This window comes from Manacus candei, unplaced genomic scaffold, assembly GCF_025592945.1.
Source record: "Manacus candei isolate 608988 ecotype Guabito, Panama unplaced genomic scaffold, ASM2559294v1 h1tg000046l, whole genome shotgun sequence".
Lineage (NCBI taxonomy): Eukaryota > Metazoa > Chordata > Aves > Passeriformes > Pipridae > Manacus > Manacus candei.
The window spans coordinates 2,196,737-2,221,849 of NW_026138094.1; the positions used below are offsets into that span (position 1 = coordinate 2,196,737).

At 39.8% G+C, this 25,113-nt stretch overlaps 2 protein-coding genes across 2 annotated transcripts in view; one reads left to right on the forward strand and one right to left on the reverse strand.

Annotated features, from left to right (window-relative positions):
- The window catches only part of MYO1E (myosin IE), a 191,205-nt gene that overhangs the window by 18,396 nt on the left and 147,696 nt on the right, over positions 1 to 25,113 (forward strand). The gene's annotated exons all lie outside the window — the stretch shown is intronic.
- Positions 12,844 to 25,113, reverse strand: part of CHRNA7 (cholinergic receptor nicotinic alpha 7 subunit) — a 39,739-nt gene continuing 27,469 nt past the window's right edge. Inside the window, exons 5-10 of the mRNA XM_051796467.1 lie at positions 22,978 to 23,057; positions 21,605 to 21,772; positions 21,037 to 21,231; positions 19,651 to 19,737; positions 18,913 to 19,022; positions 12,844 to 16,888 (exon numbers count right to left, since the gene is read on the reverse strand). Coding sequence (XP_051652427.1) covers positions 16,370 to 16,888; positions 18,913 to 19,022; positions 19,651 to 19,737; positions 21,037 to 21,231; positions 21,605 to 21,772; positions 22,978 to 23,057 — 1,159 coding nt within the window. The 3' untranslated portion in view covers positions 12,844 to 16,369. The remainder of the gene's footprint in view (positions 16,889 to 18,912; positions 19,023 to 19,650; positions 19,738 to 21,036; positions 21,232 to 21,604; positions 21,773 to 22,977; positions 23,058 to 25,113) is intronic.

The window sequence follows — 25,113 nt, forward strand, 5'->3', positions numbered from 1 at the left end:
AAATATAAATCTTTGGCAAGTACATTTCTTATTAAGAATGAGATTAGTTAGTTTTTTTATGCAGTTTGCAACTTTAAAACAATTAGTGATCACACACAATATAGAGATCATTAAGAACAAAGTAAATGTGAATTCCTCAGTACTAGTATGGGTGGCTACAGTAGCTGCCTTAGCACTCAACAAGATTTTTGGAGATACTTGATGATTTATTTAGAAAATGGAGGAGGAATATTAACTGGTTTGAGACATACAGAGAGAAGCATATTTTTCCTGTTTTTCTTTATCAGAGAAGAGTTTAAAGGGTCCCTATAAGGAAAGTTTTCTGTCACTTTTACATTTGTGACAACTTTTTTCTGTCCTTGCATCCCAAGTTGTCCTTTATGCTGACCATAAAAAGCCATTTCATTCAAGTGCAGACACTTCTGTGATGGAACCATAATGCAGGAGAGGAAATGAAGAAAAACATCATTTCCAATTAAAGCTGCAGAGAGAATTTAGGTAGATGGAATGTAATTACACGGATTGGAATCTGTCCAGTGTTCCAGGTCTAACAGCTCTGTAATGAAATAAAAATCTTTTGTTTACAAATATATTATTCTCATGAGTGCATCCTGCACTCAGTTCCAACCGCTTCCAGTATTACCCAAATGAAAAAAAAAAGACAGTTTGCTGTTGTGAGTAGCAGTTGCATTGTAGGTGCATCCTTTTGTTGATTTGTTCTATGATTTTTTACCTCTTGAACCGTGAGATCTATTTTGTCAAATTTCATTGTTCTGTTTTTTCCACGTTCACCCCTACAGCAGATGAAATCTTACTCTGCTGATCAAAAACAGGTGGTTCATTACAAGGAAGGGAGCTCTGATGGTTTTTTCTCCACTCTCTCTCTCTCTCTCACAAGGGATATCAGGAAGGCAGAAATACCAAAAGTTTGGTCTTTGCCTTCTGCAGTAATAAACTAGTCTTGATTTGAATCCATTTCTCGTTCCTTGCTGAGTTTCCCAAAAACTAATCCTGTGACTGTTTTAGCTGTGGACATATTTCTGGTTACTGTACGGGGATCCTTATCTGGAAAAGTGTGGTGTGGGGTTTTGAGGCAGAAAGAAGAAATTAATTAGAGTCATCATTATGTCTTAATGAGCTCAATTTGTTCTTGAAGGAGATTATTTCTTGTATGTTCTTCTGCCCAAAGCAGTGGGGGAGGAGTGTTTACTGTAGTGACTGTTGATAGACACAGAGTAAATAGGCTGACAATCCAGATATCATTTGGGCTGGGTGTGAACTCAGAGGTGCTGTGCCCTGACAGATCTTACTGCAAGGAGACTTGGACTTGATTAGTGTTACCTACCCCTGAAATGATCCAAACAAGAACAGTATCTTTATTATTTTGTGCTGTGAGTAGTGTACCTAGGCAGCATTTTTTAAAAAATATTAAGAAAGCCAGACACCAAAAATTCTTTGACTTTCAGTAACTAGAAGAACATAACTCTTTTAAGCAGATAGAAAAATTGGTTTACAACAAGCAATTGCAAAAATGAAATGCATTTCTAACCTGAAAAAAACCCCCAAAATTTCAACCTTAGAATATCAGGGATGGAGTTCCACTGGGGAAAAGAGGAGAAAAACCCCAGTAACAAAAGTGTTAATGGACTGTGACACACAGAAGGTAAAGCTGCATGGCTGGATGACCTTTATGGCCTTAAACTCCGTGACTTGGAGCCTGTCACTGATACTGCTGGTATAGTCTTGAGCTGTGTTTTTAGCACACTTGATATGAATCATGTGTATTTTTAAAAAATGGAATTAAAAAACCCAAAACACAAAAGAGTCATTCTAAACACAATTCCTTTCTCTATCTTGAAAAGGAAAATGCAAGCAAACTTGTGTGTAATACTGAAAAATCCATAAATTTAAGCCATACCTTTAGCTTCTCAATTACCAGAAAATTGCAGCTTACTAAGCAACTGCTGCAGAGTGGAGCTACAGTCTGTTAAATATTTAAGTACCGAGAAAGAATCCTTTTCTGAAAATTGTTCCATGGCTATAAAACACATCAGTTTTAATTTTCCATAGTAAGAAGTAGTTCTGCAACAGATTCCTTTCATTTTTTACTGCAGGCACTTGAGATTTTTAAAAAAGTAGATTAAAATAGATTAAAAGTTATCAGTAACCCAGCTCTACAGCAGTGTCTGTGAGAAAGAAAGTCCCGCTGTAGTAGGTGCTGAGATGCAGAGTTCAATACCAGTCAACTCTTGAATCACTTGGGATGCCTGGTGGCTTCTGTGGTGCTCATCCAGTGGTCCTTCAGGAAAGAAGCACTTGCAGTGGAAAACAGGTTAAGAGACTGTGTGTGAAGTTGTGTGTTCTGGTTTCCAATGAACTGCAGCACAGCAGCTCTGCACTCAGGAGAGTGCACACCAGTGTATCTGCACAGCACAGCCTGCCTTCACCTCCCCTCGGGGCTCTCAAAGCACACCTCCTGGTGGGACTCCATCATCCATGGATGAGCAGCAACTTGGAAGCATTGTCTTATTTTAATTCTGCTTGGGATAGATGCAGGCTGGATTTGAATAGATGGATGCAGGCTGGATTTGAAACCTGGGAGCTGTGAGGTGCTTTGCCTGGTCAACAGGCACACAAAGATGGGAGCAGAGCCTGTGTCTTTTTCATTATCCCTGATGTTGTTTTGTTGATTCAAACAAAAGGATGTTGCAATTTAAAGCATATGGTTATTCTGTAGTACTTTTTTCCTTAGTATTTGTGAATATCTTTATTAAAGGTACTTAATTATGAGTTTCCACAACACACTTTTCAGTGTTTGAGATCTAAAAAGATTTACTTGTGGGGAGTCTACCTCTTCACAAACTGCCCACACTGCTGGTATAAGATGGTGAAAACCACTGTGACCCAGTAGAATACACTGATACCAAGTCTGCAGTGGTAACTGTGGGCTGTTTTCCCATGCTCCATTTACTTAGATTAGCAAGCCAGTGAGCACAGGAAGAGGAAAACAGCAGGCACAGGTAGGCTTCTTATCCATTTCTGCCTGAGGAAATATCTTCATATGAAACTGTCTGACAAAGCCAAAGAACCAGATTCCATACATGGATGTACTCCTTCATAGAATTCTTCCATAAATAATCTTCCCAAGGTTCCAGGAGTCATGGAATAACTATAAAATGAAGGTGCTGTTGCATCATCATTAATTTGCGTTTTCCTAATGATGAAAATCTGTATCTGCAGATGGTGATTAGTTTATTATATCTGATAAACATTGTATGAAATTTATTTTAGTTAAGAATAGCATGTAACCACGTAGACTGATGGTCTTTGTAATCTTTCTCATGATTAATTAGAGCCTTAGTAGTGGTTTTGTCTTTTTTAAATACACTATGAAATGTATTCCTGAAAACATTTCCAAAGGTTGTTTCCCTGCAGGCATGATAGGTACAGATATTTCAGTGAAGTTAACACATGGATCCAGCCTTTTCCTTCATCCAGTAGGATCCATTCAACCCTGTAGTGACTCTGTAGATCTGCAGAATTCAGCCCCGGGGTTTCAGCAGGATGTCACTCCCTTGGCTGTTCTTTGCTGTTCTCTCTTTTGCTCGTGTTTTCTCCTCCCAGTCCCGTAGTGTAGAAGTCAATTTTAAATATCGTGCTCCTTGATTAGACCTCCTTTCAGGAATGGTTTAGGATCATCAGCCCTGCTTGAAAGAGAGCCAGGAAGAGAAGCAGTGGGGAGAGGGAGGAGCCCAGCCGAGGTGTGGTGTGTGCAGCAGGAGGAGGCAGCACAACCCGTTCGGCCTCTTCAGTCATTCACAGCATCTCCACAGGAGACGTGCAAGTGAATTCATTTTGTTTCTGCCCAGCAAATATAAAATTCTGATCAGGCCACATACTTTCTTCTTCCTATTCTCCACAGAATGAGCATGAACAGACATTATGAGCCAACTTTTGCCTTTTTCCAGGTGGCTCCAGTAGTTTTAATCTTTGCACGTACTCAGAACCAAGTTGGATAGGAGGTTGCCTTTTTATACAAAGAGATGGATCCAAACTCCATTGGACTCAGTGGGATTCTTCAGCATTAGTGGCTTTAGCAAATTTAATCTTGAGCCCATAATCAATTTTATAACCCTGCTGCAGTTTAAGTTCTGCCTTTTGCCCTCTAATCCTTTTACCATTCCTCACCTTTGAATTATCCTCCCTCTCCAAAGTGGGTCTGTCAGTTGAGTCACTGTACATTTTGTTTAAGCTGCTTGCAAAATTTTTAATTAGAATAGTTTAAGAACTGAATCCCTCCAAAGATTTTCCCTTGCCTTGCTTTTTATTTTTATCTGTTATTTAGGATTATGCAATTTTCCAGGGAAATACCCTTTTGGAAGACAGAATGAGGTTGGCAGTACAAGCTTCATAGTGGGTTTAGGGAACATTTGCTAAAAAATAAATTTCAAAAAGTCTCAAGATAATACTACTTTTATGCTTCTTACAGTACTAATCAAGGGTTTGAAAGAAGGTAATTATTTTGTCTTGAAAGCTCCTGTGATGATACTGCAATACTGCAAATATAATAAAATGATGCTTTTTAATGGACAAATGCACATGTATAGAGCTATGCTCAGTCAATATATAAGCTATAAAATTAATTGAATGCATTTTTAGAATTGTATTTACAAATTTACAGAGCAGTGGCTAATATTGGTTCTTCAAAGAAGTGAATATACTTTCTATTTCCTCATGCCCAAAATAATAATGGTTTTAAATAAATTAAGAACCTGAATCTTCACCCTACTTTTTCTGTTGCTAAGTGCAGGCCACTTCCAGGCTTAAGACATTTCCTGTCAAGGTAGTTTTAAACTGACATATTTGATATGTCCTATATATACCCTATACTCTTCTTTTGCAATTGCCTGGAAAGCTTCAGAAGCAGAACTTTTCAGAAAACCTAAATGAGTTGAAGTCCATAGATAGATATCATGTTTTCACTGAGTTTTGGAATAAATTCTGAATTATTTAATGGACCCTAAGGATGGGAATTGGTGATAAACTGCAAGCATTGAGTGCTTACAGTCTGGTAAATTTGAACTTGAAAAGACATAAATTTTGGAAGGGGGAGAGTTTTACATGTGAGGAATTTCACATTTTACTGGTTATAAAATGCAGATATTGCTGTGCAGTAAATACTGCAGGCATGGATACACAAGGAATATGGTAGAAGTTTGCAGAACATACAAAGCTTGTTCAGGATCATGTAAACAGCTTTTCTAAACTGCAGAATTATGTGAAGACATTTCTGTCTCAGAAATGTTAATTTTATTTTTCTTACATAAGCAAAATAGTAACAATGGTAGATTTTAATTTTCCAGGTCACATAGATACCATTCAACCAAGCCTATAATAGCCAGAAGAGAGAACTGTCACTAAGACAGCAATGAAGCAAACAGGGCTGTAGACAGGGTAACAGTGGCTTTTTTTAAGACCTGTCAACCTCACAAGCTAAATTCACTGTCTTGGTGATTCGAGATGATTATTGGAGCAGGAGGGAGGGCTGGATGGGGACAAGGATTTTCATAGTAAGCCACCCCACCCAGGAATATTGTCTCTCTTATCTGCTGGTATCACTCAGTCTTAATGTTTGAGATCCTGTGGTTCAGTTTTTATCAAGGATCTATAAAGCATCTTGATCCTGCTCCACAGCTCTTTTACAGCTCAGGTTTCACCATTATTTTTAGGAGAGGACCCTGATGCTTCCTTGGGAAGCACAAGGCTCAGCGTAATAATAGGACTCAGATAAGCCATAAGAAAATTCCTGCCACAATAAAATAAGGAATAGGACGACTCTGGGAGCAGATTGGGTCATATTGTCCTGTTCAGTCTGTCCTTTAATTGAAATTCATGTAACTTCCCAGCCTGTCTTTTAATTTCCTTAATACCACTGGCTCCAGGCATGTCTCGTTATATGCTCACTGTTTGCTTGTGCAGTTCTTTTCTGGGAGCTGAAAGCTGACTCTGCCATTTCAGAAGCTTCTGCACTAGGAGTGCTTCACAGATGTGTCCCTCCAACAGGGACTGCTGGCAGCTGTTGTTCACAAAAATGGATAATGCAGCTGCATTTTAAGCAGAGTAGTAAAGTAATAGTTAATGTCCAAATAAAATTTGTATGCATATAACAATTTTTTCTGTACTACAAATAATTCATATATTGACAAAATCCCCATCTATTCTATATGTTTTAAGTGTTTTCTTGATGCTAATATTTCACATGCACAGGTCACAGACATTTTCTGGCTAATAACACTGTACTTGTGCCATATTGTTCCACCCTTGTGATATTTCCTTTGCATGAAGGGTGTGCTTTCCACACGAAAATGATACAATCCTGACATTTTTTAATGCACAGTCTGTATTTTTACACTGAGGTATTTCCAAATACCTCCAGTTTGCTTCCCTTCCCGATTAAAACAGCTGGTTTCCCCAATATTTTTATAACTGAGTAGATTTCTGGCAGCCAGTCAGTAATCAAGCTCTGCTGAGAATATTACACTGTATCTCTTCTCTGGAAGCAGATAAACAATGCCTATAAACAATGTGCTGAGAGTTACAAGAGCCTTATATGAAGTCAAACCCAATCCCTCTCTATTTCATGATGGTAAAGACACTCAATTTTTATCAGTACACTAGTATATTTTATTAGGCCGTTCTCATCAGAGATTAAAAGTGTTTTCCAGAGAGAAAGCAGGAGGTTTGATAGCCCAGCAGCTGCCCTTTCAAATGTAGATGCCAGTGACTCACCCAGGAAATACAAGGAGCTAATGAATCCTACCAGGAACCATTGGTAGGTTCCTCACAAAGCCACGTGTAAGTACAAGCCCTGTCATGCCACACAAGGTTATCAATTCCTGTGAAGCCCCAGGAGGAAGAGCAGGTACACCAGGGTGGAGGATGAATCGTTATCACCTACAAAAAGAGCTTGTCTGTCTCACTGCAGGGCTGCAAAGAGGCACAGGATGTGTTTCTTCCCCAGGCACAAGCACTGAAAATAATTGATTACAAACTGATAGCAAGTATTGCTCAGGCTTGTGGTGCTTTTAGCCCCTGAGCACATCCTCCAAATCACACCTTCCTTGGCACTCACTCACCGTCTCTGCAGCACCAGAGGTTTGTCAGCCCACCTTGCAAGTTAGACTTATTTTCAGTAAAATAAGAAATAGATTATTTAATGAGATTTAGGCACAGTCACATGGGCAATCATTGAAACAAATAATGCAAATAAAACCCAAAAAGACTTCCTGATAGTTCCAGGGATTTTTTTTTTTTTCCAAAAATGTTGTGCTGGTTTTCATGGGGCAATCCTGTCATCCCACAGGCTCAATTGTAACTATTCAGCAATTTGTGATCTTTAGGGTTGTTGGCCGAACATTTTTGCAGACACAATTCTTTAGGAGGTTGCATATCTGTTTCTGAAAACTAATTTTCAGATCTTTATTGTATTCTGTTGTCTTTCTCCCATTCTCCTTCCTACTGAGACAAACTCGTGGAAACCTACTGAGATCTAAAAATCCATCATGTACTCTTGAAAATTTGACCCATATTGGACACCAGTTTTGTTAAACTTGTGGTCTTCACAGTATTCTGAATTTTGATAGAAACCATTTAAAACTTACATGGATGTAGTACTTAAAAATTGCAGGCATTCTACAGGGCACTGGTCCTGCTCTCTCTCTAAGGGGAAGCTGCCCACTGCAGTCAGTTCTTCTCATACTTCTTATTTCTGAGGATTTCTTCCCTGTAGAGTTTTGCTTGTACTGAAGTTCTGCCTAATTTTTTCACGCTCCTTGCAGACTATTGGCTTGTAGCAAATGGCAGTGTGACTCACAGTGCCTGCAGACCAGCATCCCCACACTCACACATCCTCACAGCTTCTGACTCAGCAAGAGCTCGTGCTCTGCTCTGTCACAGAACAGCAGACTGAGTCCTCTGCAGTGTGAGAATTGAAAATTTACTGCCTTACAGTTTCCTTTGAACTGCTTTTGTGTTAAAAAATACATCTTGCTTCACGAGCTCCTTTAAGTACATGTATTTTTCTAGCTTTGGTCTGCTCTCACGTGTCTCGGGTTCCAGCTATTCTGTGATTTCATCATTTAGAGTAAAGGATAGTTTAAAACTAAAAAAAATCCTGGAATAATAATTATGCTTTGGGCTACAATCTATTGCATTCACTCATGCTACCAAAGTTAAGCAAATCTTGGAGCATAGGTATGTGTCAGGTAAACGACAGAGGAGTGATTTTGTTGAAGTGTTTTTTGTCAAGTGAATGGGAAAATCAATGCTGCTGACTGGAGAAAAGCACAGGAGTACCTGTAACCTCATGATGCTCCTTAATACAGATAATTTTTCCAAATCAATTATGCAGTTCATGGCATTATGGAGAGACTGTTGAAGTTTCCATATTAACTCTGTTCAAGAGAAAACATTCTCCACCCTCACTGGAGGAGAAGGACAGGTGTGAAAATTGTCAGTAATGAAAGCTCTTGGACCCAACACACGGAATTGTTAGTGGAAAATTGGGACATGAAAAATACCATGTCTGATATCCCAAAGAAATGGTGAATAAATGTCTGAGCTCAAATGGCCTAAATTAGGTGTCTGTATGAAAAGTGACAAATACTGGTTTTATGCAAAAAGTTCTGACGTTCTTTATCTTGGATAAACCATCTTTCTGTTGCTGTTATTACTATGCCTGCTGGGCAAAGACATGATACCACTATTCTTGGGGCCTTTGGAGCAAGAGACAGAAGAGTTTGAACTTGCAGAGGTTGCAAAATGGAGGTGTGTAATTTATATAACATTGGGCTAAATCTGTCATTTACTCTGATATAGGGTTAAATCATAAAGCCAGTGCCTGGAGACTCAAATCTCAGAATTTGCACTGTGCAGGTTTTATTGCTCCAGGTAGACAGGATATTTTCCAGTCCACTAGGGAAAGTGCATGAGAGAATAAATGAGCTTTTATTATTGTAGTTAAGAGGCATGAATCCAGTCTATCAGAAGTGAAGTTGGACACTTTAGATGGCTGCAGTGCCACTCATTACAGGTTGGCTTCTGTTGGGTGCAGGGAACACTCCATTAAATGATTGCAAATGAACACTGAGGTGTTTAAAAGGCAGACTTCAGTGTGCTCAGGGTAAAAGCTCTGCTGGCTGCAGGAGTTTTCACTTATACCTCATTCAACCCACACAGATTGCTGCAAAATTTCAGCAAGAAGGAAGTCACAACCCCACTCCATTATCAGCTGGCACACTAAGAGCCTGGCATAGGACTGCAACTGAAACCTACTGGAAAATTATGAATTCCAGTATGTTTTTAGCAACAGAAACCATGCTGGTTTTGAGCTAACACATACGTATCTTCTGCATAGATTTTTCAGAATATTTTGCAAATGTTTATTTACATCTTTCTTTCAACCCTGTCTCCCTGAAGAAGCAGATTTTGTATGTATATGTAGAAATAGGGCAGTGAGGAGTTCTCTGAGTTAGATAAAGGGAATGAGGGTGCTTCAGGCTGTGACTGGCTCTAGACTTGTGCCCATGTGTTCCATCAAATGGACTGCAGGGCAGAGCAGGTGTCACAAATGAGGCTTGGCATGGGTGTGCTAGGACTGAAGTGAGGCCATTTGTGCCTGCTCTGTCCCCAGTCAGGGTGGACTTGCCCCCTCTCAGCCCCCTCCTGGCACAAACAGCACAGGCTGTTGCTCAGCTGCTGGTGGTCACAGAGACTCTGGGGGCTTTCTGGGCTTTGTGGGGCAGGTGTGGTACTGATGCCATATGACACAGCTCTCTGTTGATTATGATATCAAATCTGCCTCCCCTCATTCTCTGCCAGTCCCTCATATGCCCTTTTTATCTCTTACAGTTTATTTTAAAAGGTACAATACTTTGGCCTCTTGTCCTTTTTTCAGGTCTCTTCACTGCAAGATACTCTCAATTATAAACAACATGGACAGTGTGCATCATTAAGCAATGTTACCACTGTTAACTGCAGGCAGGATAATGAATGTTAACCTTGACTGCAGAGAAAGGTGCAGCAGTTTAACTTCAGTAGGTTTTAAAAGTGGTTAGTGAAGAAAACTACAACTGCTGTCCTTATCATTAACCTGGTTGCAGCCTAGTCCAGTTTAAGACAGTGTCTGATAGTCTTAAGAAAAGACCAGGTGGGCTGGGTATTGCAACCCATAACTCCCAAGTTATATACTGAGATCCACAGACAGAGCACAGTCAGGAGAACCAGGAAAACTTCCTTCCCGTGCCCCACCGTGGGAGTGGTGAGCCTGCTTTGCCCTCCTGCACTGCTGCCATCTGTGAGGGCTTCCTGCCCTCTGACAGCTTTATGTGCACTGCAGGCTGGGCACGAGCAGTCCTGGGAAGCCCCTTCCTTCTGGGGCACAGCGTGGCACAGCAACGTCAAACTTCCTGACCACAGTCCCTCTCGAGTCAGGGGTTAAACTCAGGTGGGATTTCTGAGTGCCAGGTCTGTACCATCTCTTCTGATCAAAACAGGGGGCTAATTAGGTTTCACTCAGCCAGAATTTGGAAGAAGGACAGGGAGCAATGAATGTGCTGTGTCAGAAAAAGCAGCCTCAAACCGGAATTCTTTTATGGGAACAAAAGTTATTCCGGAAATGTTTCCCAGCTGTGTGTAGTCCTGTTGTCTGAGGGATGTTGTGCATATATCTTGTGCTGGGATGCAGATTTTTTTTCTTAAGCCTAAAGCCAAATGAATATAAATACTTAATATCTGGCTTATTCTTATTCATTTGCATGTCTGCCATGAACCAGACTAATACATAAATGATAACTGTGAGGTTTGCTGGACTGAATATGGTCCTGATCCCAGAATTCTGGACTCAGTAGAAAGATATCTCTGCCTTACACAGGCACAGAGACATTTGGTTATATCCAGAATTGTTCAGTTGCCTCTTTGGATGTTATTCTCATGTACTCACATTCCAAAGTAGCATTATATTATGTTACAACTGTTACATTTCTGCTGTGTTTTGGATTTGTTGTTTTGTTTTTTTTTTTAAGGTGAAAATATGTAGGTAGTTCAAATTATTTTGAAGTTTAAAGTGCTATTCCTGTACAGCCTCATTACAGGGACAAGTCACTGCAGCTCTGAAAGCCCCATGATTTACAAGTGATACCTTTACAGTATCTGTGCAGTGAGGGTATAGATAAGACACTGATTTGAAGTTTCAGACTTGAATAAGTTCATGTTCTGTGAATAAATTGCAGTTTTGAATGTGTTCACTGGGGTGTGAGAGATTGTTGTTTATTCTGTCTCTATGCCATCATCTGCAAATTGCTTAATAGTATAAATAAATGTTACATAAATCTTAAAGGGTTTTTTTAAGAAGCAAAAGCAAAAAATAATAGTGGAAGGCTTTAATTTGTGGTTGTTGTCCTGTTGAGTTCCTGTTTGATTATCTGCAACATGCAGATTCTGTTTAAGCCTTGTAACATTTGCTGATATTTTAATATGAGGTTAGGCTGAGAAATGACTATGATTGTTCTTGCTGGCTTAAAACTGGATGGCTGATAGTGTTAATCTCTACAAGACCCAGTGCTTTGATGGACTTTGCCACCCTCCGGGCATTGGATCTGCTCATGAGGAAGCTCCTAAACCATGGCAGCCTTCAGTCTGCATATGAACCATCCAGATGCCCCAGAGCAGTGGCAGACAGTGATCCCCAGTCACAAGGGCTTCCAGGATGGAGTGTGTGTGATGGCAGGGCTACAGACAGTGCCAGGAAACTGCCTGGGCTGTGTTAAGCTAAGCCTGTTTGACCATGTTGAAGTCTAACACTAAGTCTGACACATGTCCTGCTTCTCAGCACTTGAGGAGAGAAGGCAGGGCTTGTTGGCAGAGTGAGCAGCATGAGCCTCTTGAATAGCTGACACTGTGACCCATGGCAGCTCTGATCCAAAGACAGGCTGGATTTCAGAATCACAGAATCAATTAGGTTGGGAAAGACCTCTGAGATCACTGAGTCCCACCTGACTGAACACCACCTTGTCTACTAGACCATGGCAGTAAGTGCCACGTCCAGTCTCTTCTCAGATACCTCCAGGGACAGTGACTCTGCCTCCTCCCTGGGCAGACCATTCCAGTGCCCAGTCACCCTCTCTGTCAGAACTTCAGTAACAATTTTGTGCATGTAGGACTTGGTGTGCTGTCCTTGACCAAACTGCTCTTCATCAGCTGTTCCTTACAACCGTAGGGAAGCATGAGGAGAAAAAAGTCTTGGGTTCAACAACCCTTGGTTCTTTACTTCTGGCACATGCTCATGTGGTAGAGCTGGGAAGCTGTCTCAGCATGGGGGCAGTACAACTCATCTGTCTGCAAAAAACTGCCCTGACATGTTTTTTTTTCATCTGAGGGGTATTCTGCTGGTTAGATTTTTTTTCATCAGTAGCCAACAAACAAACTTTGCAGCTGGCAAAACCAACAATTTATTCAGCTGCTATGAATTTGTTTTTTCTCTCTTGTTTCTCTTCTCTGTACTAAACTTCAAAAAGTAAATTAATACTGGTATTGAGGCCAGTCCAAAATTTCCATGGTATTACAGACCTACTCAGTTAACTTTGCTTGCTTATGTAAGACTGAAGTAATCCATGTTTGGTGTGGGACTGGTTTGCTGGGAGGATATGGATGTGTTTTTAATTATCAAAGAACTTTGTCATCTCAGATTGAAATAGCCAAAGACATTTTTCTTTCTTTTATGGCTATTCATGTTTTCTACCACTTGAGTTTGTTTCCATCTTAGCAAAATGAGAAAGAATCAAAAGCCTCTTGATCTAAATCTTTTATTCGTACTGGACTGAAAAGGTATTGAGTTGCTTATATGACAATCAGTACCTGACAGATGTAACATCTCTTTCTAATGCCCTTTATGCAATGTTTCTTAATGTAAAAAGTAGTATAACAAAAGGAAAGAAAATCTGGGGCTTTGGTTTACCTTCTTTTCTTGTTAAAGAAGGTGAGGAGTTGAAATGTCACAGGTGAACTGAGACTACATCCTGCAGCTAGAGACTGTAAAGAGAATTTAAAGAAACCTTTTAAAAAAAGTCTTACATAGTATTATCAATTCCTATATAAAATAATTTAATATTTTAAGTACTGTTTAAATAATTTTTCTGTATTTAAAACTAACTTTTTAAATTTCACGTTTGGAACTTTTTTGGCATTAACACTTAAATAAAATTTTTAAAATATTAAAAAGTCTTTTAAATATTCAATACAATTCAATATAAAAACAGAAAAACCAATATACATTGTTCACACATAGTATTGTACATGACAGCTGAGCTCTAGAGTGAGCTTTTGAATTTGTCAGGCAAGCCACAGCTTAGTTGTGGTGAACCACTTGCTTACCCTCTGGACTCTTAAGATTATAACAGATCCTTCCCATCAATATGTAGTCTTTAATATTATGTACACATACTGTATACAGAATTTAATTTCCATCCCTATGCCCAAATTGTAAATAAATATTTTTTCACAGCGTTTAGATCAAAATATTGTTTAGCATACACAAATATATTTGACACACACAGTTTGACAAGAAACATACCCATTTTGCTCAGCTCAGTTACAGGGGAATGGGACTCACAGGTGCAAAAGAACATAATGGAGGAATTGTCACTGCTATATTTAAAATGTATAATAAACTTACTACCAAATGTTTACAGGTTGTGTTAACAGCAGGAAAATGAGGGTTCCCTTGTCCCCTTGGTGCATTTCCATGAATCCTGCCAGCCATGAAGGCAGTGGAGGAGGCAGAGTGCTGGTGCCTCACAGCTCCTCTGTCTCACACCTCTGGGGCTCTCTGACCATGTCATAAACTCCCTGTTACAGACTTTGGCAGGACTTCACTAAAAGCCAAGCACCAGGCTCCAGTTTTTAAGCCCAGGCTTGTCTGTCACTGATAATGGAGTTTACTGTCAAATTATAACTTGCTTTCTCCATCCTCCTGTATTTAGCAAGATGATTTCTACAGATACTGTAGGTGGATTTGGGTGCAAAGAGAGGGACTCTCATGCTTCCTACATTACATGCATCATGTATCATGATTGCATTAATTGTGTCCCACTGTGCAAGACAGTCCTCAAAAGTCTTCATTTCTTCCTAGGAAATTATTCTCCAAGAGGACCCCAAAACTTTACAAAGACTAAATGGAAGTCTCTATGTAGCTACTTAGGGATACTTGCAGAGAGGAAAACTACCAATGCAAATCAACATTCCCACCAGGAATGCCAGCCTAGGAACATTACTCAGGTGAACAGCACCTGCCACATGATATGTGTAGTTATTCACAAATGAACAAAACTCACATTTCAGATTTTGGACTCAAAGTTTCCCATTCATATGCAATCTACAAACTAGAAACTACTTGCAGGAATTAGTACATGGCTTATTGTTAATCCTTGTTCCTGAAAACATAACTCCTTTACAGGTAATTCTATGGTTTCAGGATGAGCTTTCAAGGTGGTGTTGAATGTTTTGCTCGTGTCTTTGCAGTGTAAGATTCTAATGCACCTTCAGGAGGGCAGAATTCACAAACTGTGAGGGATATCCTGCCTTCCTTTCACTCCTCCTGCCCTATCTCAGGCAGGAAGGTGCTGGCACAAGGTGTTCACTCAGGTGATGGACGGTACCTGTGGTGACTCTAGGCTTGGTCTACATGAAATTTGATTCTCCTGCTTTCAGGGGAGCAGACTCTGAAAAGGAAATCATTACCTAGGGAGAATAAGCATTTCAGTCACTTTATTTTAATCCATCTTAGAAGATAAACTGAGGCCTTGAGTTTATTTCACAGAAAAAACATGGTACAACAGGCCCCTGTTCGTGTCTCTGAAGACCTCAGCCAAAAAATGGGGATTTTGCAGGATAAAACAAGCAGCCAGTGCCAAAGTAATCCTCCCCCACCTTTTACCACTTACATCACTAGTTGGGAATACTGGTGTGCCAGCAAGGGATTAATTCTCAGCTGTTTTGTACACACAAAGTTTCAGGTCCTGGTATTCTCAGCTCAGTCCTTTTCATTAAGACATCAAAGTGACATGAACTATTAGTTTTGCCTTTGCAAAAGTCTGTCTAGGAGAATTTGTATTTAAGTCTTAACCTTTCTGTGGATGTATATGCTATGTATATATAAATGTATATTTATACATTTCATAGTTTGTATCAGACCTGAAAAGCTTTATTATTCATTAGTACTCATCTGATGATAAACTGAGCAGAAAAGGTGCAGTTTTCTTGTAAAGACAATGTTATGGTGACTCAACAGAAGGAGTTCTAGAGAAGGCTAAGCACACAGCAGATCAAACATTCCATTTTTAAATGAAAACATTGATCTCAGGATTTAATGGCTTCTTTGCTTTTGAGTCCTCACTTATGCTTAAGCCTGTACAAGACACTGAGTTACTTTTCCCACACTGAAGTCTGGTTAGCAGTAAAGAGACAAGTGTGGGGGTTGTTGGGTTTTTTTTAAACAAGTGATGATAAAGGCATCCTAAATCAATCATTTTTCTTTTTGGTAGTTAAAAAGGTCATCAGTTGGAAGAATGCCTTTCTGGGGAGAAGGAAGAAGTAGTAAACACTGCACAAATTACTGTGAAGCCTGTTTAAGAATTCAGGCCATATTTCTAGGTCAGATCCAGAAAGATACGGAAGGACACGTTATATGGTGTGTCCCCTCAACTTTCAGATCTTTGATTCAGAATTCTGAAAGTCATTTCTGCTCTATTCAAAGTGCATGGAGGGAGGTACAGGCTGACTGGTTGTGAGTGAGCTGGAGAGCTACAGATGACAGCTCAGTAAGAAGCAGTAACCAAAAAGCCAACTATTTCTCCCTTTTCTCTCTGCTGTTTGAGCATCCATGTGGATTTTATCCCCTCCTAAATATCAGTGTTTACAATCACTCATTCTAATAGTTAAGATGGACCATGTTATCCTTTGTAACAAAATCTGGAAGAAGTGACACTTCTGGCATTGTCTACCTCTTATTTTGTAATGGCCAGTTCAAACGTGTGTGAGAGACTGTGGTGCAACACTCTGTCATTCTGAAGGGACTTGCAGCCACTGCATTTTCCACAAAAGAGTGCTCAAAGGAGCTGTGCCCAGGCAGCCCAGAGAGAAATCCTTAGCTTTCCTTCCAAAATGGTGCCACTCTTCCAAAAGGAACTCAGGACCAGAGAGGGGGGCAAAAGAAAGCAGACAATGAGAAGCAGTACACTCATTAGAAACAAGCAATCAAAAACCCCACGTTCTTATTTGCTACATACCATTCAGAGAAGCAGGTTCTAGTTAGGAGTTAAGCAAAATCTTTAGACACGGCCTCTACAAAGTTTGGTGCTGACATTAAAATACCAATTGTACAAATGATGGTGAAGACTGAAAAGGCCATCAAGCAGAGCCGATCCACTACAGAGGCTGCAAACTTCCACTCGTTGCAAATGGCTTCCTCTTCATCCTGGTCTCTGAACCGGTTTGCAATGTACCTCACCTCTTCCAAAATCTTAGCCAGATCTGGGTCACCTTCAGAGGGGTGGCCACTGTGCAGCAGGTTTTCTTCATCTGTTGGTGAGCAGGTCATCCTGCCACAGATGACCCCTGAGTCGGTGGTAGGTGTGCAGTGAACCCCCTCCAGCCCCCTGAAGCCGATGTAGAGCATGTTGCCATTGCTGGATTGCTGCCCACTCACGGTGTTCATCTCCACGCTGGACAGGCTGCAGCGGCGCTGCTTGTGTTGGCAGGCAGGACGCACTTTCTCCTCCCCTGGCCTTTTCATCCTCAGAAACCAAGCACACCAGTTCAGAAGGATGATCCTGGTCTGAAAGAAAAGGTTGAGAATAAACATCTCTTCACACAGCCACTGTCTTTGGGTGCTGCTGGTGTTGGTGCAGCCTGGGGGACTGTCTGGTCTGTGGTCTCTGCTTATTCTGAACAGGAGTTCTAGAAAATGGGGACAGTTTTCCTGCTGATTAATTTGCCAATCACTGAGGTTGCTTGATTGCCAGCTTGCAGTGCTGTTGATTGCCTCAGACTGACTAGGAGCACTAGGACTTCCCCTTCCTCTGATGGGAGTCTCCATAGTCTCCAAATACTGTTAATTTTTCCTGGCATTTGAACAGTGGTACGGCAATCTTTTCCACCTTTACTGGAAACCATGGGTTCAACAAAATGAAACACTTACTGAGGAGGGGTTACTTTGTAATAGTCTTAATAGCACTACTTTGAATTGTAGTCAGTAAGTTTACAATTCTTTTACTTGTGTTTGTGCTCTAATATTAAATTCCCATGCCATTACTGTTTGACCACCAAGCTTCACAATGGTTTGGCTCTGTTTTCACGTTGCGTTCATGACAGCTGATTGCAGATTTTAGAAAACAGATCTTGATATAATATGGAGAAAAGACAGAAAAATTACTTTGATTTAAAAAATACTTTTCAGACTTAATCAGTGCGTATTATTCTGTTGTTTTCCACATTGCCTTAATCCAGCCTTACCAAAAGTGCAGGCAAGCCAGGGACTGTTCCAATTCTGATGAAAGCTTCTATAATTTATTTCAATCAGATTTTAAGGGCTCATTCCAGCATTTCTTTTCCAGAGCACTAATGAAATATTATTGTCTTGTATAACATGCAAATTTTACACTATAATTATATTTGGTCCATTTATTCTGACTGTGGATTGCCACTCAGAGTAGATTTTATATCCAGACAAGCATCCTAACCAGAGATAGATCTTTCCTTGTTACTCTCTTTACACTATCAAGGTTCACCAAGAAGGATAATATTCGTTAACTGTGGGCCTGATCCAAAATCCACCATATCCAACTCATGCTTGTTGGTCTTCAGCTTCTCAACACGACAGCTCACTGTTCAACCTCAAGTACTCTGTTTTCTGAGGACATTTGGCTCAGTTCTAAATATTTCTTCCCTTTCGGTCATCAAACATGAGTCTAAAGAGATACATCTTTTATTCTCTTCATTGAAATTTATTTTAAAGTCACTACTCCAAAATAGGCCAGGGAATATCTCATTATCTCTTATCCTCAGGGCACTGCTGTGTGCACATTCTTTCTGGCTAGTAAGGATAATAACAACTCATTGTTTTAGAGAGAAAAAAAGGAGAAAGGTCTCTCCATCTTCGGAAATGCCTGATGCTGCTGTGAGCTGGGGGAAGTCAGAAGAGGGGACAATTGGCTGATGATTCTCAGCAGTGTGTAGTAAACCAATATGAGCATAATGTTCTCTGTAAAAACAACCCCTCATAAAAGTGCATTCTAAAGAAAGTCTTATGTGCTTATAAATATGCTTTAATTCTTCTTTGCACTTTATAGATGTTCTTGAACTGAGATTCAAAGATCAGGATTTTCAGAGCAAGTTTCACTTCCCCTTTAACAGCCATCTTTAACAAATGCTTTTTAGGATATGGATGTTTCTGTATGGACAGCAGCTAAATATGTAGCAGTTGCACCTTGAGGGTAGTGTAGTTCATGCATTGATCATCTCCAGCAGCACCTTACTCTTTTCTTTTATCTGTTTCACTTCAGATGTCTGGAGCTTATTTGAAAATCCCCTTCATTTATATACATAGCTTTAGCAAAATCCTGAGTTGCTTACAGCTGTTTTGAGGGATATTAGAAGCAAGCGGAGGTATATTCATTCTCTCTCTTGCACACACCTTCTCTAAGAAACCAACCACACAAAACATTTCACTTCTGGTGAAACTACTTTTCCAAACAAAATGTTTAGAAAGGATTTATATGTTTTTAACAGGCCCTCAGCTATCTGTCACATCCCTGACCTGGACATTTCTGAAATGGACAGTGAAGGAAAACCAAACCTTACCCATTTAGGCATTTTTCCGCCATCTGGATCATGGTGGTGGTATTGTAGAACAATAACAGTGACAACCACAGAAAGACCAACAATAATCATAGTGCTGGCAAAATACTGAGCTGCAAAATAAACAGATAATCACAACAACATCCTTTGGCTGATATAGCTTTTGTAAGGCCTGTTTCTATACATGCATACGTAGTGTTTAGCTCTTTTCCCAGTGTAGTGATACACATGCTACCTTAGGTACTTTTGAAAGACTTCTCAACAGCAGAAAGATCAGTCATTATTTAGAGCCAATGTTTAGCAATTGTTTTTGTGGAACTAAGCACCTGCCTCTTCTAAACAACCTTGAAAAAAATTTTCTTCTAATTTTCTTTGACCAGTATTATAGAGACTGGCTAGTACTTCTTTTGAAAGGTTTCTCTTTTTGTTTGAACAATTACAAGGGGCAGATTCCATTATGTTTAGCTCTAATTGGAGTTAGGAATACAGAGCATAATCTGGTGAATTCTGTCAAAATTGCAACAAATCTTCCATGGAAAATTGACTCCCTTGTGCTTTTCCCAAATACACATAGGTTCTCTGCTTCACTCAGAGCACCACCAGAGCCCCTCCTCAGCTGGCAGTATTTTTCTAACCCAGCTGCAGTGGGCACTGTGCAGGTGGGGATTTGCCTCCCTGCTGCCCTTGGGGCCCGTCACTGCACCCTGTCTGACCAACAACCCCGAGCCAACCCAAGCTCACCGATTAAGGGCACGGAGTCAGAGGTTGCTGGCATAATTTCAGCCACAAGCAGCATGAACACAGTGAGAGACAATAAAACTGTGATACCTGAAAGATAAACACGAGGTATGGAATTAGATCAGTAGCTCGTAACTACAACACAGAGGGAAACAAAACGAATCTGAAGGAGTGCTCTTGGTGAGATCTATCCCACTGTGCCCCTGCACCAGCATGTTAGTGGTGCTCCTGTCCTTCTACCACCTCCAGCTCAAGGGAGCAGTGCTGCCAAAGTAGCACCAAAGCTTGCACAGACAGAGATATTTTTAGATCCTTGTAACTGTTCAACTTTTCTGACCATTTGCTAATTAGCTGGGGTAAATCAAAGCAATTCTTGTACCGTGTTTGCTTTAGAAACATGGTGTGATTTTGAGTGTCTGAGCATGTGACACTTGATTAATTGTCATGGAAGCTACAGGTGGTGTTATGCATAAGTTTCCTGAAAAGCAGATTTGCTGTCTTGGATAGACTTTGATATTGTCTGATATCAGCTGTTGGGTTCTGCAGGGAGCTGTGCCCAAGCACTCTCGACTGTTGATTTTTAGAGTTTGACTTCTGTTGCTCAGTGATGAGTTCCCATCTTTCTAGAACAAGGCTTAACTGTTTTCTCAGGACTAGTCTTACACAACCAGGAGTCATTGCCAGCTGGGAAAGATTAAGGAACAAAGAATTCATCTTAAAATATTGGGAGGGACTACTTGTTTAGGAAGGCTATTGCTTGATGAGGGAGGCTACAACTTGATGAGGGAGGCTACCACTTGATGAGGGAGGCCACTACTCATTCTGGAGAAATGTCAGTTTTGTTTCTACCTTTAAACAGCTTTGTCTACTTAGTAGAAGCCAGTGCATCTGAATTTTTGTATGGGACTAAAGGTTTCTTTACATATTTAACCTCCATCTTAAAGATCAAACACTCAAAATCAGATTTGTTTCACAAACTAATACTTCAGTTAAAATTTGCTGTAAAAAGTAAAATAGGAGCAGTTAGAATCAATCTTTCTGAGAAGGCACTGTAGGCTTTTACTACAACTCAGTATTAAAAGGAAATATTGAGAAGAATTCCATGTTAAAGTGTTCAAATGCATATTTGTAAACTTAAGCTTTACTTAATGAATCTGAGATTTTTGTTAAGCAAATAAATGTCAAAAAATAAGCCCCTGCTTCTTAAGGAAGGTAGCCAGGAATTGTTTGTGCTTCTGTTGGTTCACCATCAAACAGTAAGAATAGCTCATGAGCCAGAACAGGACCCACAGGCTACTCCTCCTGCTTACTAAGACTGTTGACAGGAATTTTTAAAAGGACAACTTCTTTTGGTTTAGTCATATTTACAATATGCTATTAATAACTTACCTAGTGAGATCTTTTCTCCTGAGTCTGCTGGAAGCAGGAAAACTAACAAAGCAAGTGCTGATATCAGTACACAAGGAATGAGGAGATTGAGTCCATAATAGAGAGTCCTACGTCTCATGGTTACTGTGAAGGTTACATCTGGGTAGGGTTCTTTACAACACTCATAAAAGCTCTCAGTCCTCTTCCCAGGAACTCCTGTGTAGGAGGAAAGAGGAAAAAAACCCAAAATTAATGTGAGTAAACTGTACATTATGTAGCAATTATTTTCTAAGAGGATAAATGTAGCTTTCTAAGTTCTACCACAGATAAAACTACTTCTTTAAGCTTAATTCCCAATTAAGTAATTTTTTCTCAGACCATGAAGGAAAATCAGATAAAAGATACTTACAGAACTCAAGCAGCAAATTTGCCAACTATTTTTTTATGTTGATTTGCATCTCACAGTTTCAAATACCACCAGCCAGGGCATTTTAATTTCTATCTTCATTTCACGATTGTTATTCCATCCCTTTCAGCAGTGGGGACAAGGCTGCAAGTTCACAGTGTAAATAAGAAATCAAGAGCTTACCTACTAAATCCCACTCCCCATTTGAAATGTAGCCAGATATATCTGCTTCTTGCATCTGTAAGTCCAAGGACCAGCCTCCATAAGTCCAGGATCCAAACTTCAGGTTACATTTCTGAACGTCAAATGGAAACCAGCGCACATCTATGTAGCAGGAGCTTTTAAATATGCCTGGATGGGATTTGAAACAAGAACCCTGAATTGAAATGCTTCTTCCACAGAATTTCACATGTATTTTTTAACCAGAACTTGTTCTGCATCACGCCTTCTCTTTTTCACTTGCAAAGCGTATTTAACCTCAGTCGTGTCTTGACATGTAACGAGCAAAAGTCAGTCATGGCAAAGGGAAAGAACTGTACCAGTAATGTATTGATGTTACAAACTATTTCTTAATCAATTTTTCCATTTTGGCACATAGTGGGAGAATATTTATAGAAGAGCTCGGATTTCTAGATCCTGTATTTCAGAAAGAAATGAAGCAGAATATGTAATCTGTTTCTATTTCTTTTACTGGCTAAAGCAAGAAATCCTGAAATATAAGAAATCCTGAAATATTATTTGCTATACTATTAGATTTCTATGATCTTGATGTACTCAGGAAAGCTAGCTTCTTATTTTTCACTTGTTGAGTCAGGCCCTGTCCTTTAGCAGCTTTCAGAATTGAGTTGAAAAGCCTCCACCAAATGGAATATCTTAAATCAAAAGAATAACAGGCAAACCCCTGAAATCCTCTTGGGATCTTAGGTGGAAAAACTAATTTGTCTGGAAAGCACTTGGCTCTACTGCTGTAGTTTCCAAAATTCAGATTCTGAGAAGAGTTAATTCTAATAATGATGCTAATTGAGTTGGGGAGCAGAAGCAGTACTCCACTGATATATATCCAAAGTCAGTCATATATCAAATAAATGGCTACTTTCCTCTCAGACTAAAAATTGTGTTGATGAAGCATCCAGTGAATCATTTTAAATAGAAATACATCCAAGAGATTACTAAATATCTTACTGTAAAATCAACATATTAGTAAAAGAAACGCTACATTAATTAAATAAATTTTTATTAAGAGGCATTACCACAGCTTTAATAAAAACTACCTTTTTATAGTAAGGAATTTTATTTTTTATCTTTTTTTAATACTTCCAAACTTCTGAAATTGTGCATTATGACAAAATTATTTACATAATTGTAATAAAACATGTATCTTTGTGGTGCTTTTCCTGCAAAGATGTAACGATGTAACTCATAATGCACCTAGACTTAAATCTATCAGACAATGCTAGCCAGATAAATGAAATATCAGAGAATTGATGTCAAATTTGAAACCACACCATGCAGAAATGGTCTGAGTTACCAACATTTGTGGCATGCAAAGGGCCTACCTGGGGGCAGGTATTGGCAATGTCCTGAAGAATTGACTAAAACGTTGGTGTGAAAAGTTGCATCAAATCTTTCATCAGCACTAGAACAGGGAAGAAACAAAAGGGGTTATATGTTCTGTGACTGGCTGAGGAATATCTGAGATGAATCTGTTCTTCATAGAAGGATTATTTCACCCCAAAAGCTTGACAGCTTTTCTCCTGTCACCAGTTTTCTGTGGCCTCAGTGCAGCTGGTCTGATACTGTTGGGTTTGTTCCTGGTTATCAGCCCTAAGTGAAGGTGGAGCCGCCCCATTCCTGCTGCTCACCTGTCCCAGCACTCACTACAGTGCCTTGGCTCTATTGATTTCCATCTGGAAAGTAAGCTCTTTCTAAAAACCTCTCAAGCATCTGTACAGGTAACTCTGTTCTCTTGCTGTCTGTGTTACCAGCAGCTGATGAACACTGGGGAGATAGATCCTCCAGGGTCTGTGTCTTCCTGCCTTTTTTGCATGGCTGAACATCATTACTACCTGTCATAATGCAGCTCCAGCCTTCGTTATCCACCTCAGAACCCACAAACTGGGGTCAGAAAAAAAGGAAAAAGAGGTCCTATTAGAAGTGTCAGTGCAGTGGTGCTGGCCAGGACCACCCTGGTGTGCTGGTCTTACAAGTCTCTAGAAAAGAACCATAATGTTACATGGAGAATGCTCCAAATTATTAACTGGTAGCTACTGCCAAGGAATATCTCAACTACATCTGGCACAGTGTCCCGGGAATTTACTAGGCATTAACATTTTAAGAATTTCTGTACGGGAAACAACCTATTTTCAAATATTTAGATGATGAAATAATGACTCTTTCTTAGGAAAAGAAAGTAAGTTTGCTGACTAAACCCCAGAAACCTTTGGTAGAGATATTTAGATTACTTAGCATTGCAATGGACATTTACCCATTATAGTATTGTGCCTTATTTCACAGTTCCCATTTACTACTGGGGGTTTTTGCAGTAAGGGATTGGAGATTCTGATCTGTACATTGCTTAAAGCTCAGGGTCTGGGTATTCAAGAGATTGTCAGAGTGACTGGAATAGGTGCCTGGGTTAAACTGCACACAATGTGTTGGGAAGGACCAGCAGGGAATGGTGTCAGGAATGGCACTGGCAGTGAAGGGCATCTCGGAATTGTTTCAGGAACCGCTGTGTTGAAGTTTCTGATGTCTCTTTGCCTATTAGTGGTTCAGTACCTCATAATTTTCTAATCACCTTTTAAGACACTATCAGAAAAATACAGCAAAAATCTAAGATGGGGATAAAGAGAAATATTCGTCATTCTAGCAGAAAATAAAGTATCTTAAAAGGTGGGTTTTTTTCCCAGCAAGGGAAGACCTTTATTTAAATATTCTTTTTTAAAAAGAGGACTTTAATATTGAATCTAGTCTGATGCAAATTTTATATCTCAGGAGCTAAAATAAAGCAATTGTTATTTTAGACATTTTTAATTTGCATTTTATTTTCCTCTCATGTATTTGAAGAAATTAGATTTAAAAAAATATCTGGACTGGTCTGTGAAATATGCAGACAAGAAAAAGCTAAATCCATAATTGCCTATACGGAGTTGCACTTTTTCCTGTGGTGAGCAGAAGGCTCGCAAGTGCTGAAAATATTTGCAACTGTTTAATTTGAACTTTAAAGGCAAGCAGAAAAGCGTAAATATTGTGACTGTATCCTGACTGGATTCTAGCACTTGGAGGGGCAAAGGCAGTTCAGCTCTGAGGCAGCTGAACCAGCGTGAGCCCCTCCTCCAGCTCCACAGCTCACGGCTGCATTCGCTGGCTTTGTGGTGCTGTTTCTCTTCCAGTTGGAACTCGAATTGTTTTCCCTCCACATTTTGGCTCCTTGTTTTCGTGATATTTGTAAGAAACTGGTACTGCAAAGATCTCTACTCATGGCACTGCCAAATCTGGTAGAAATGGAGTCAGGGGATATTGGGGAAGGGGGTCCCAAGATCATACACAAACACCTCCAATGGCACAGGTGTGCACCCACACATGTGCTGAAGACTCATTTCCTCAGGAAACCAGACTGTAAGTCCTCCAGCAAGGTTCTATATTAGACAAGTAATTGCTTTGATTTGAAATTAATAAGGGCTACATGATGG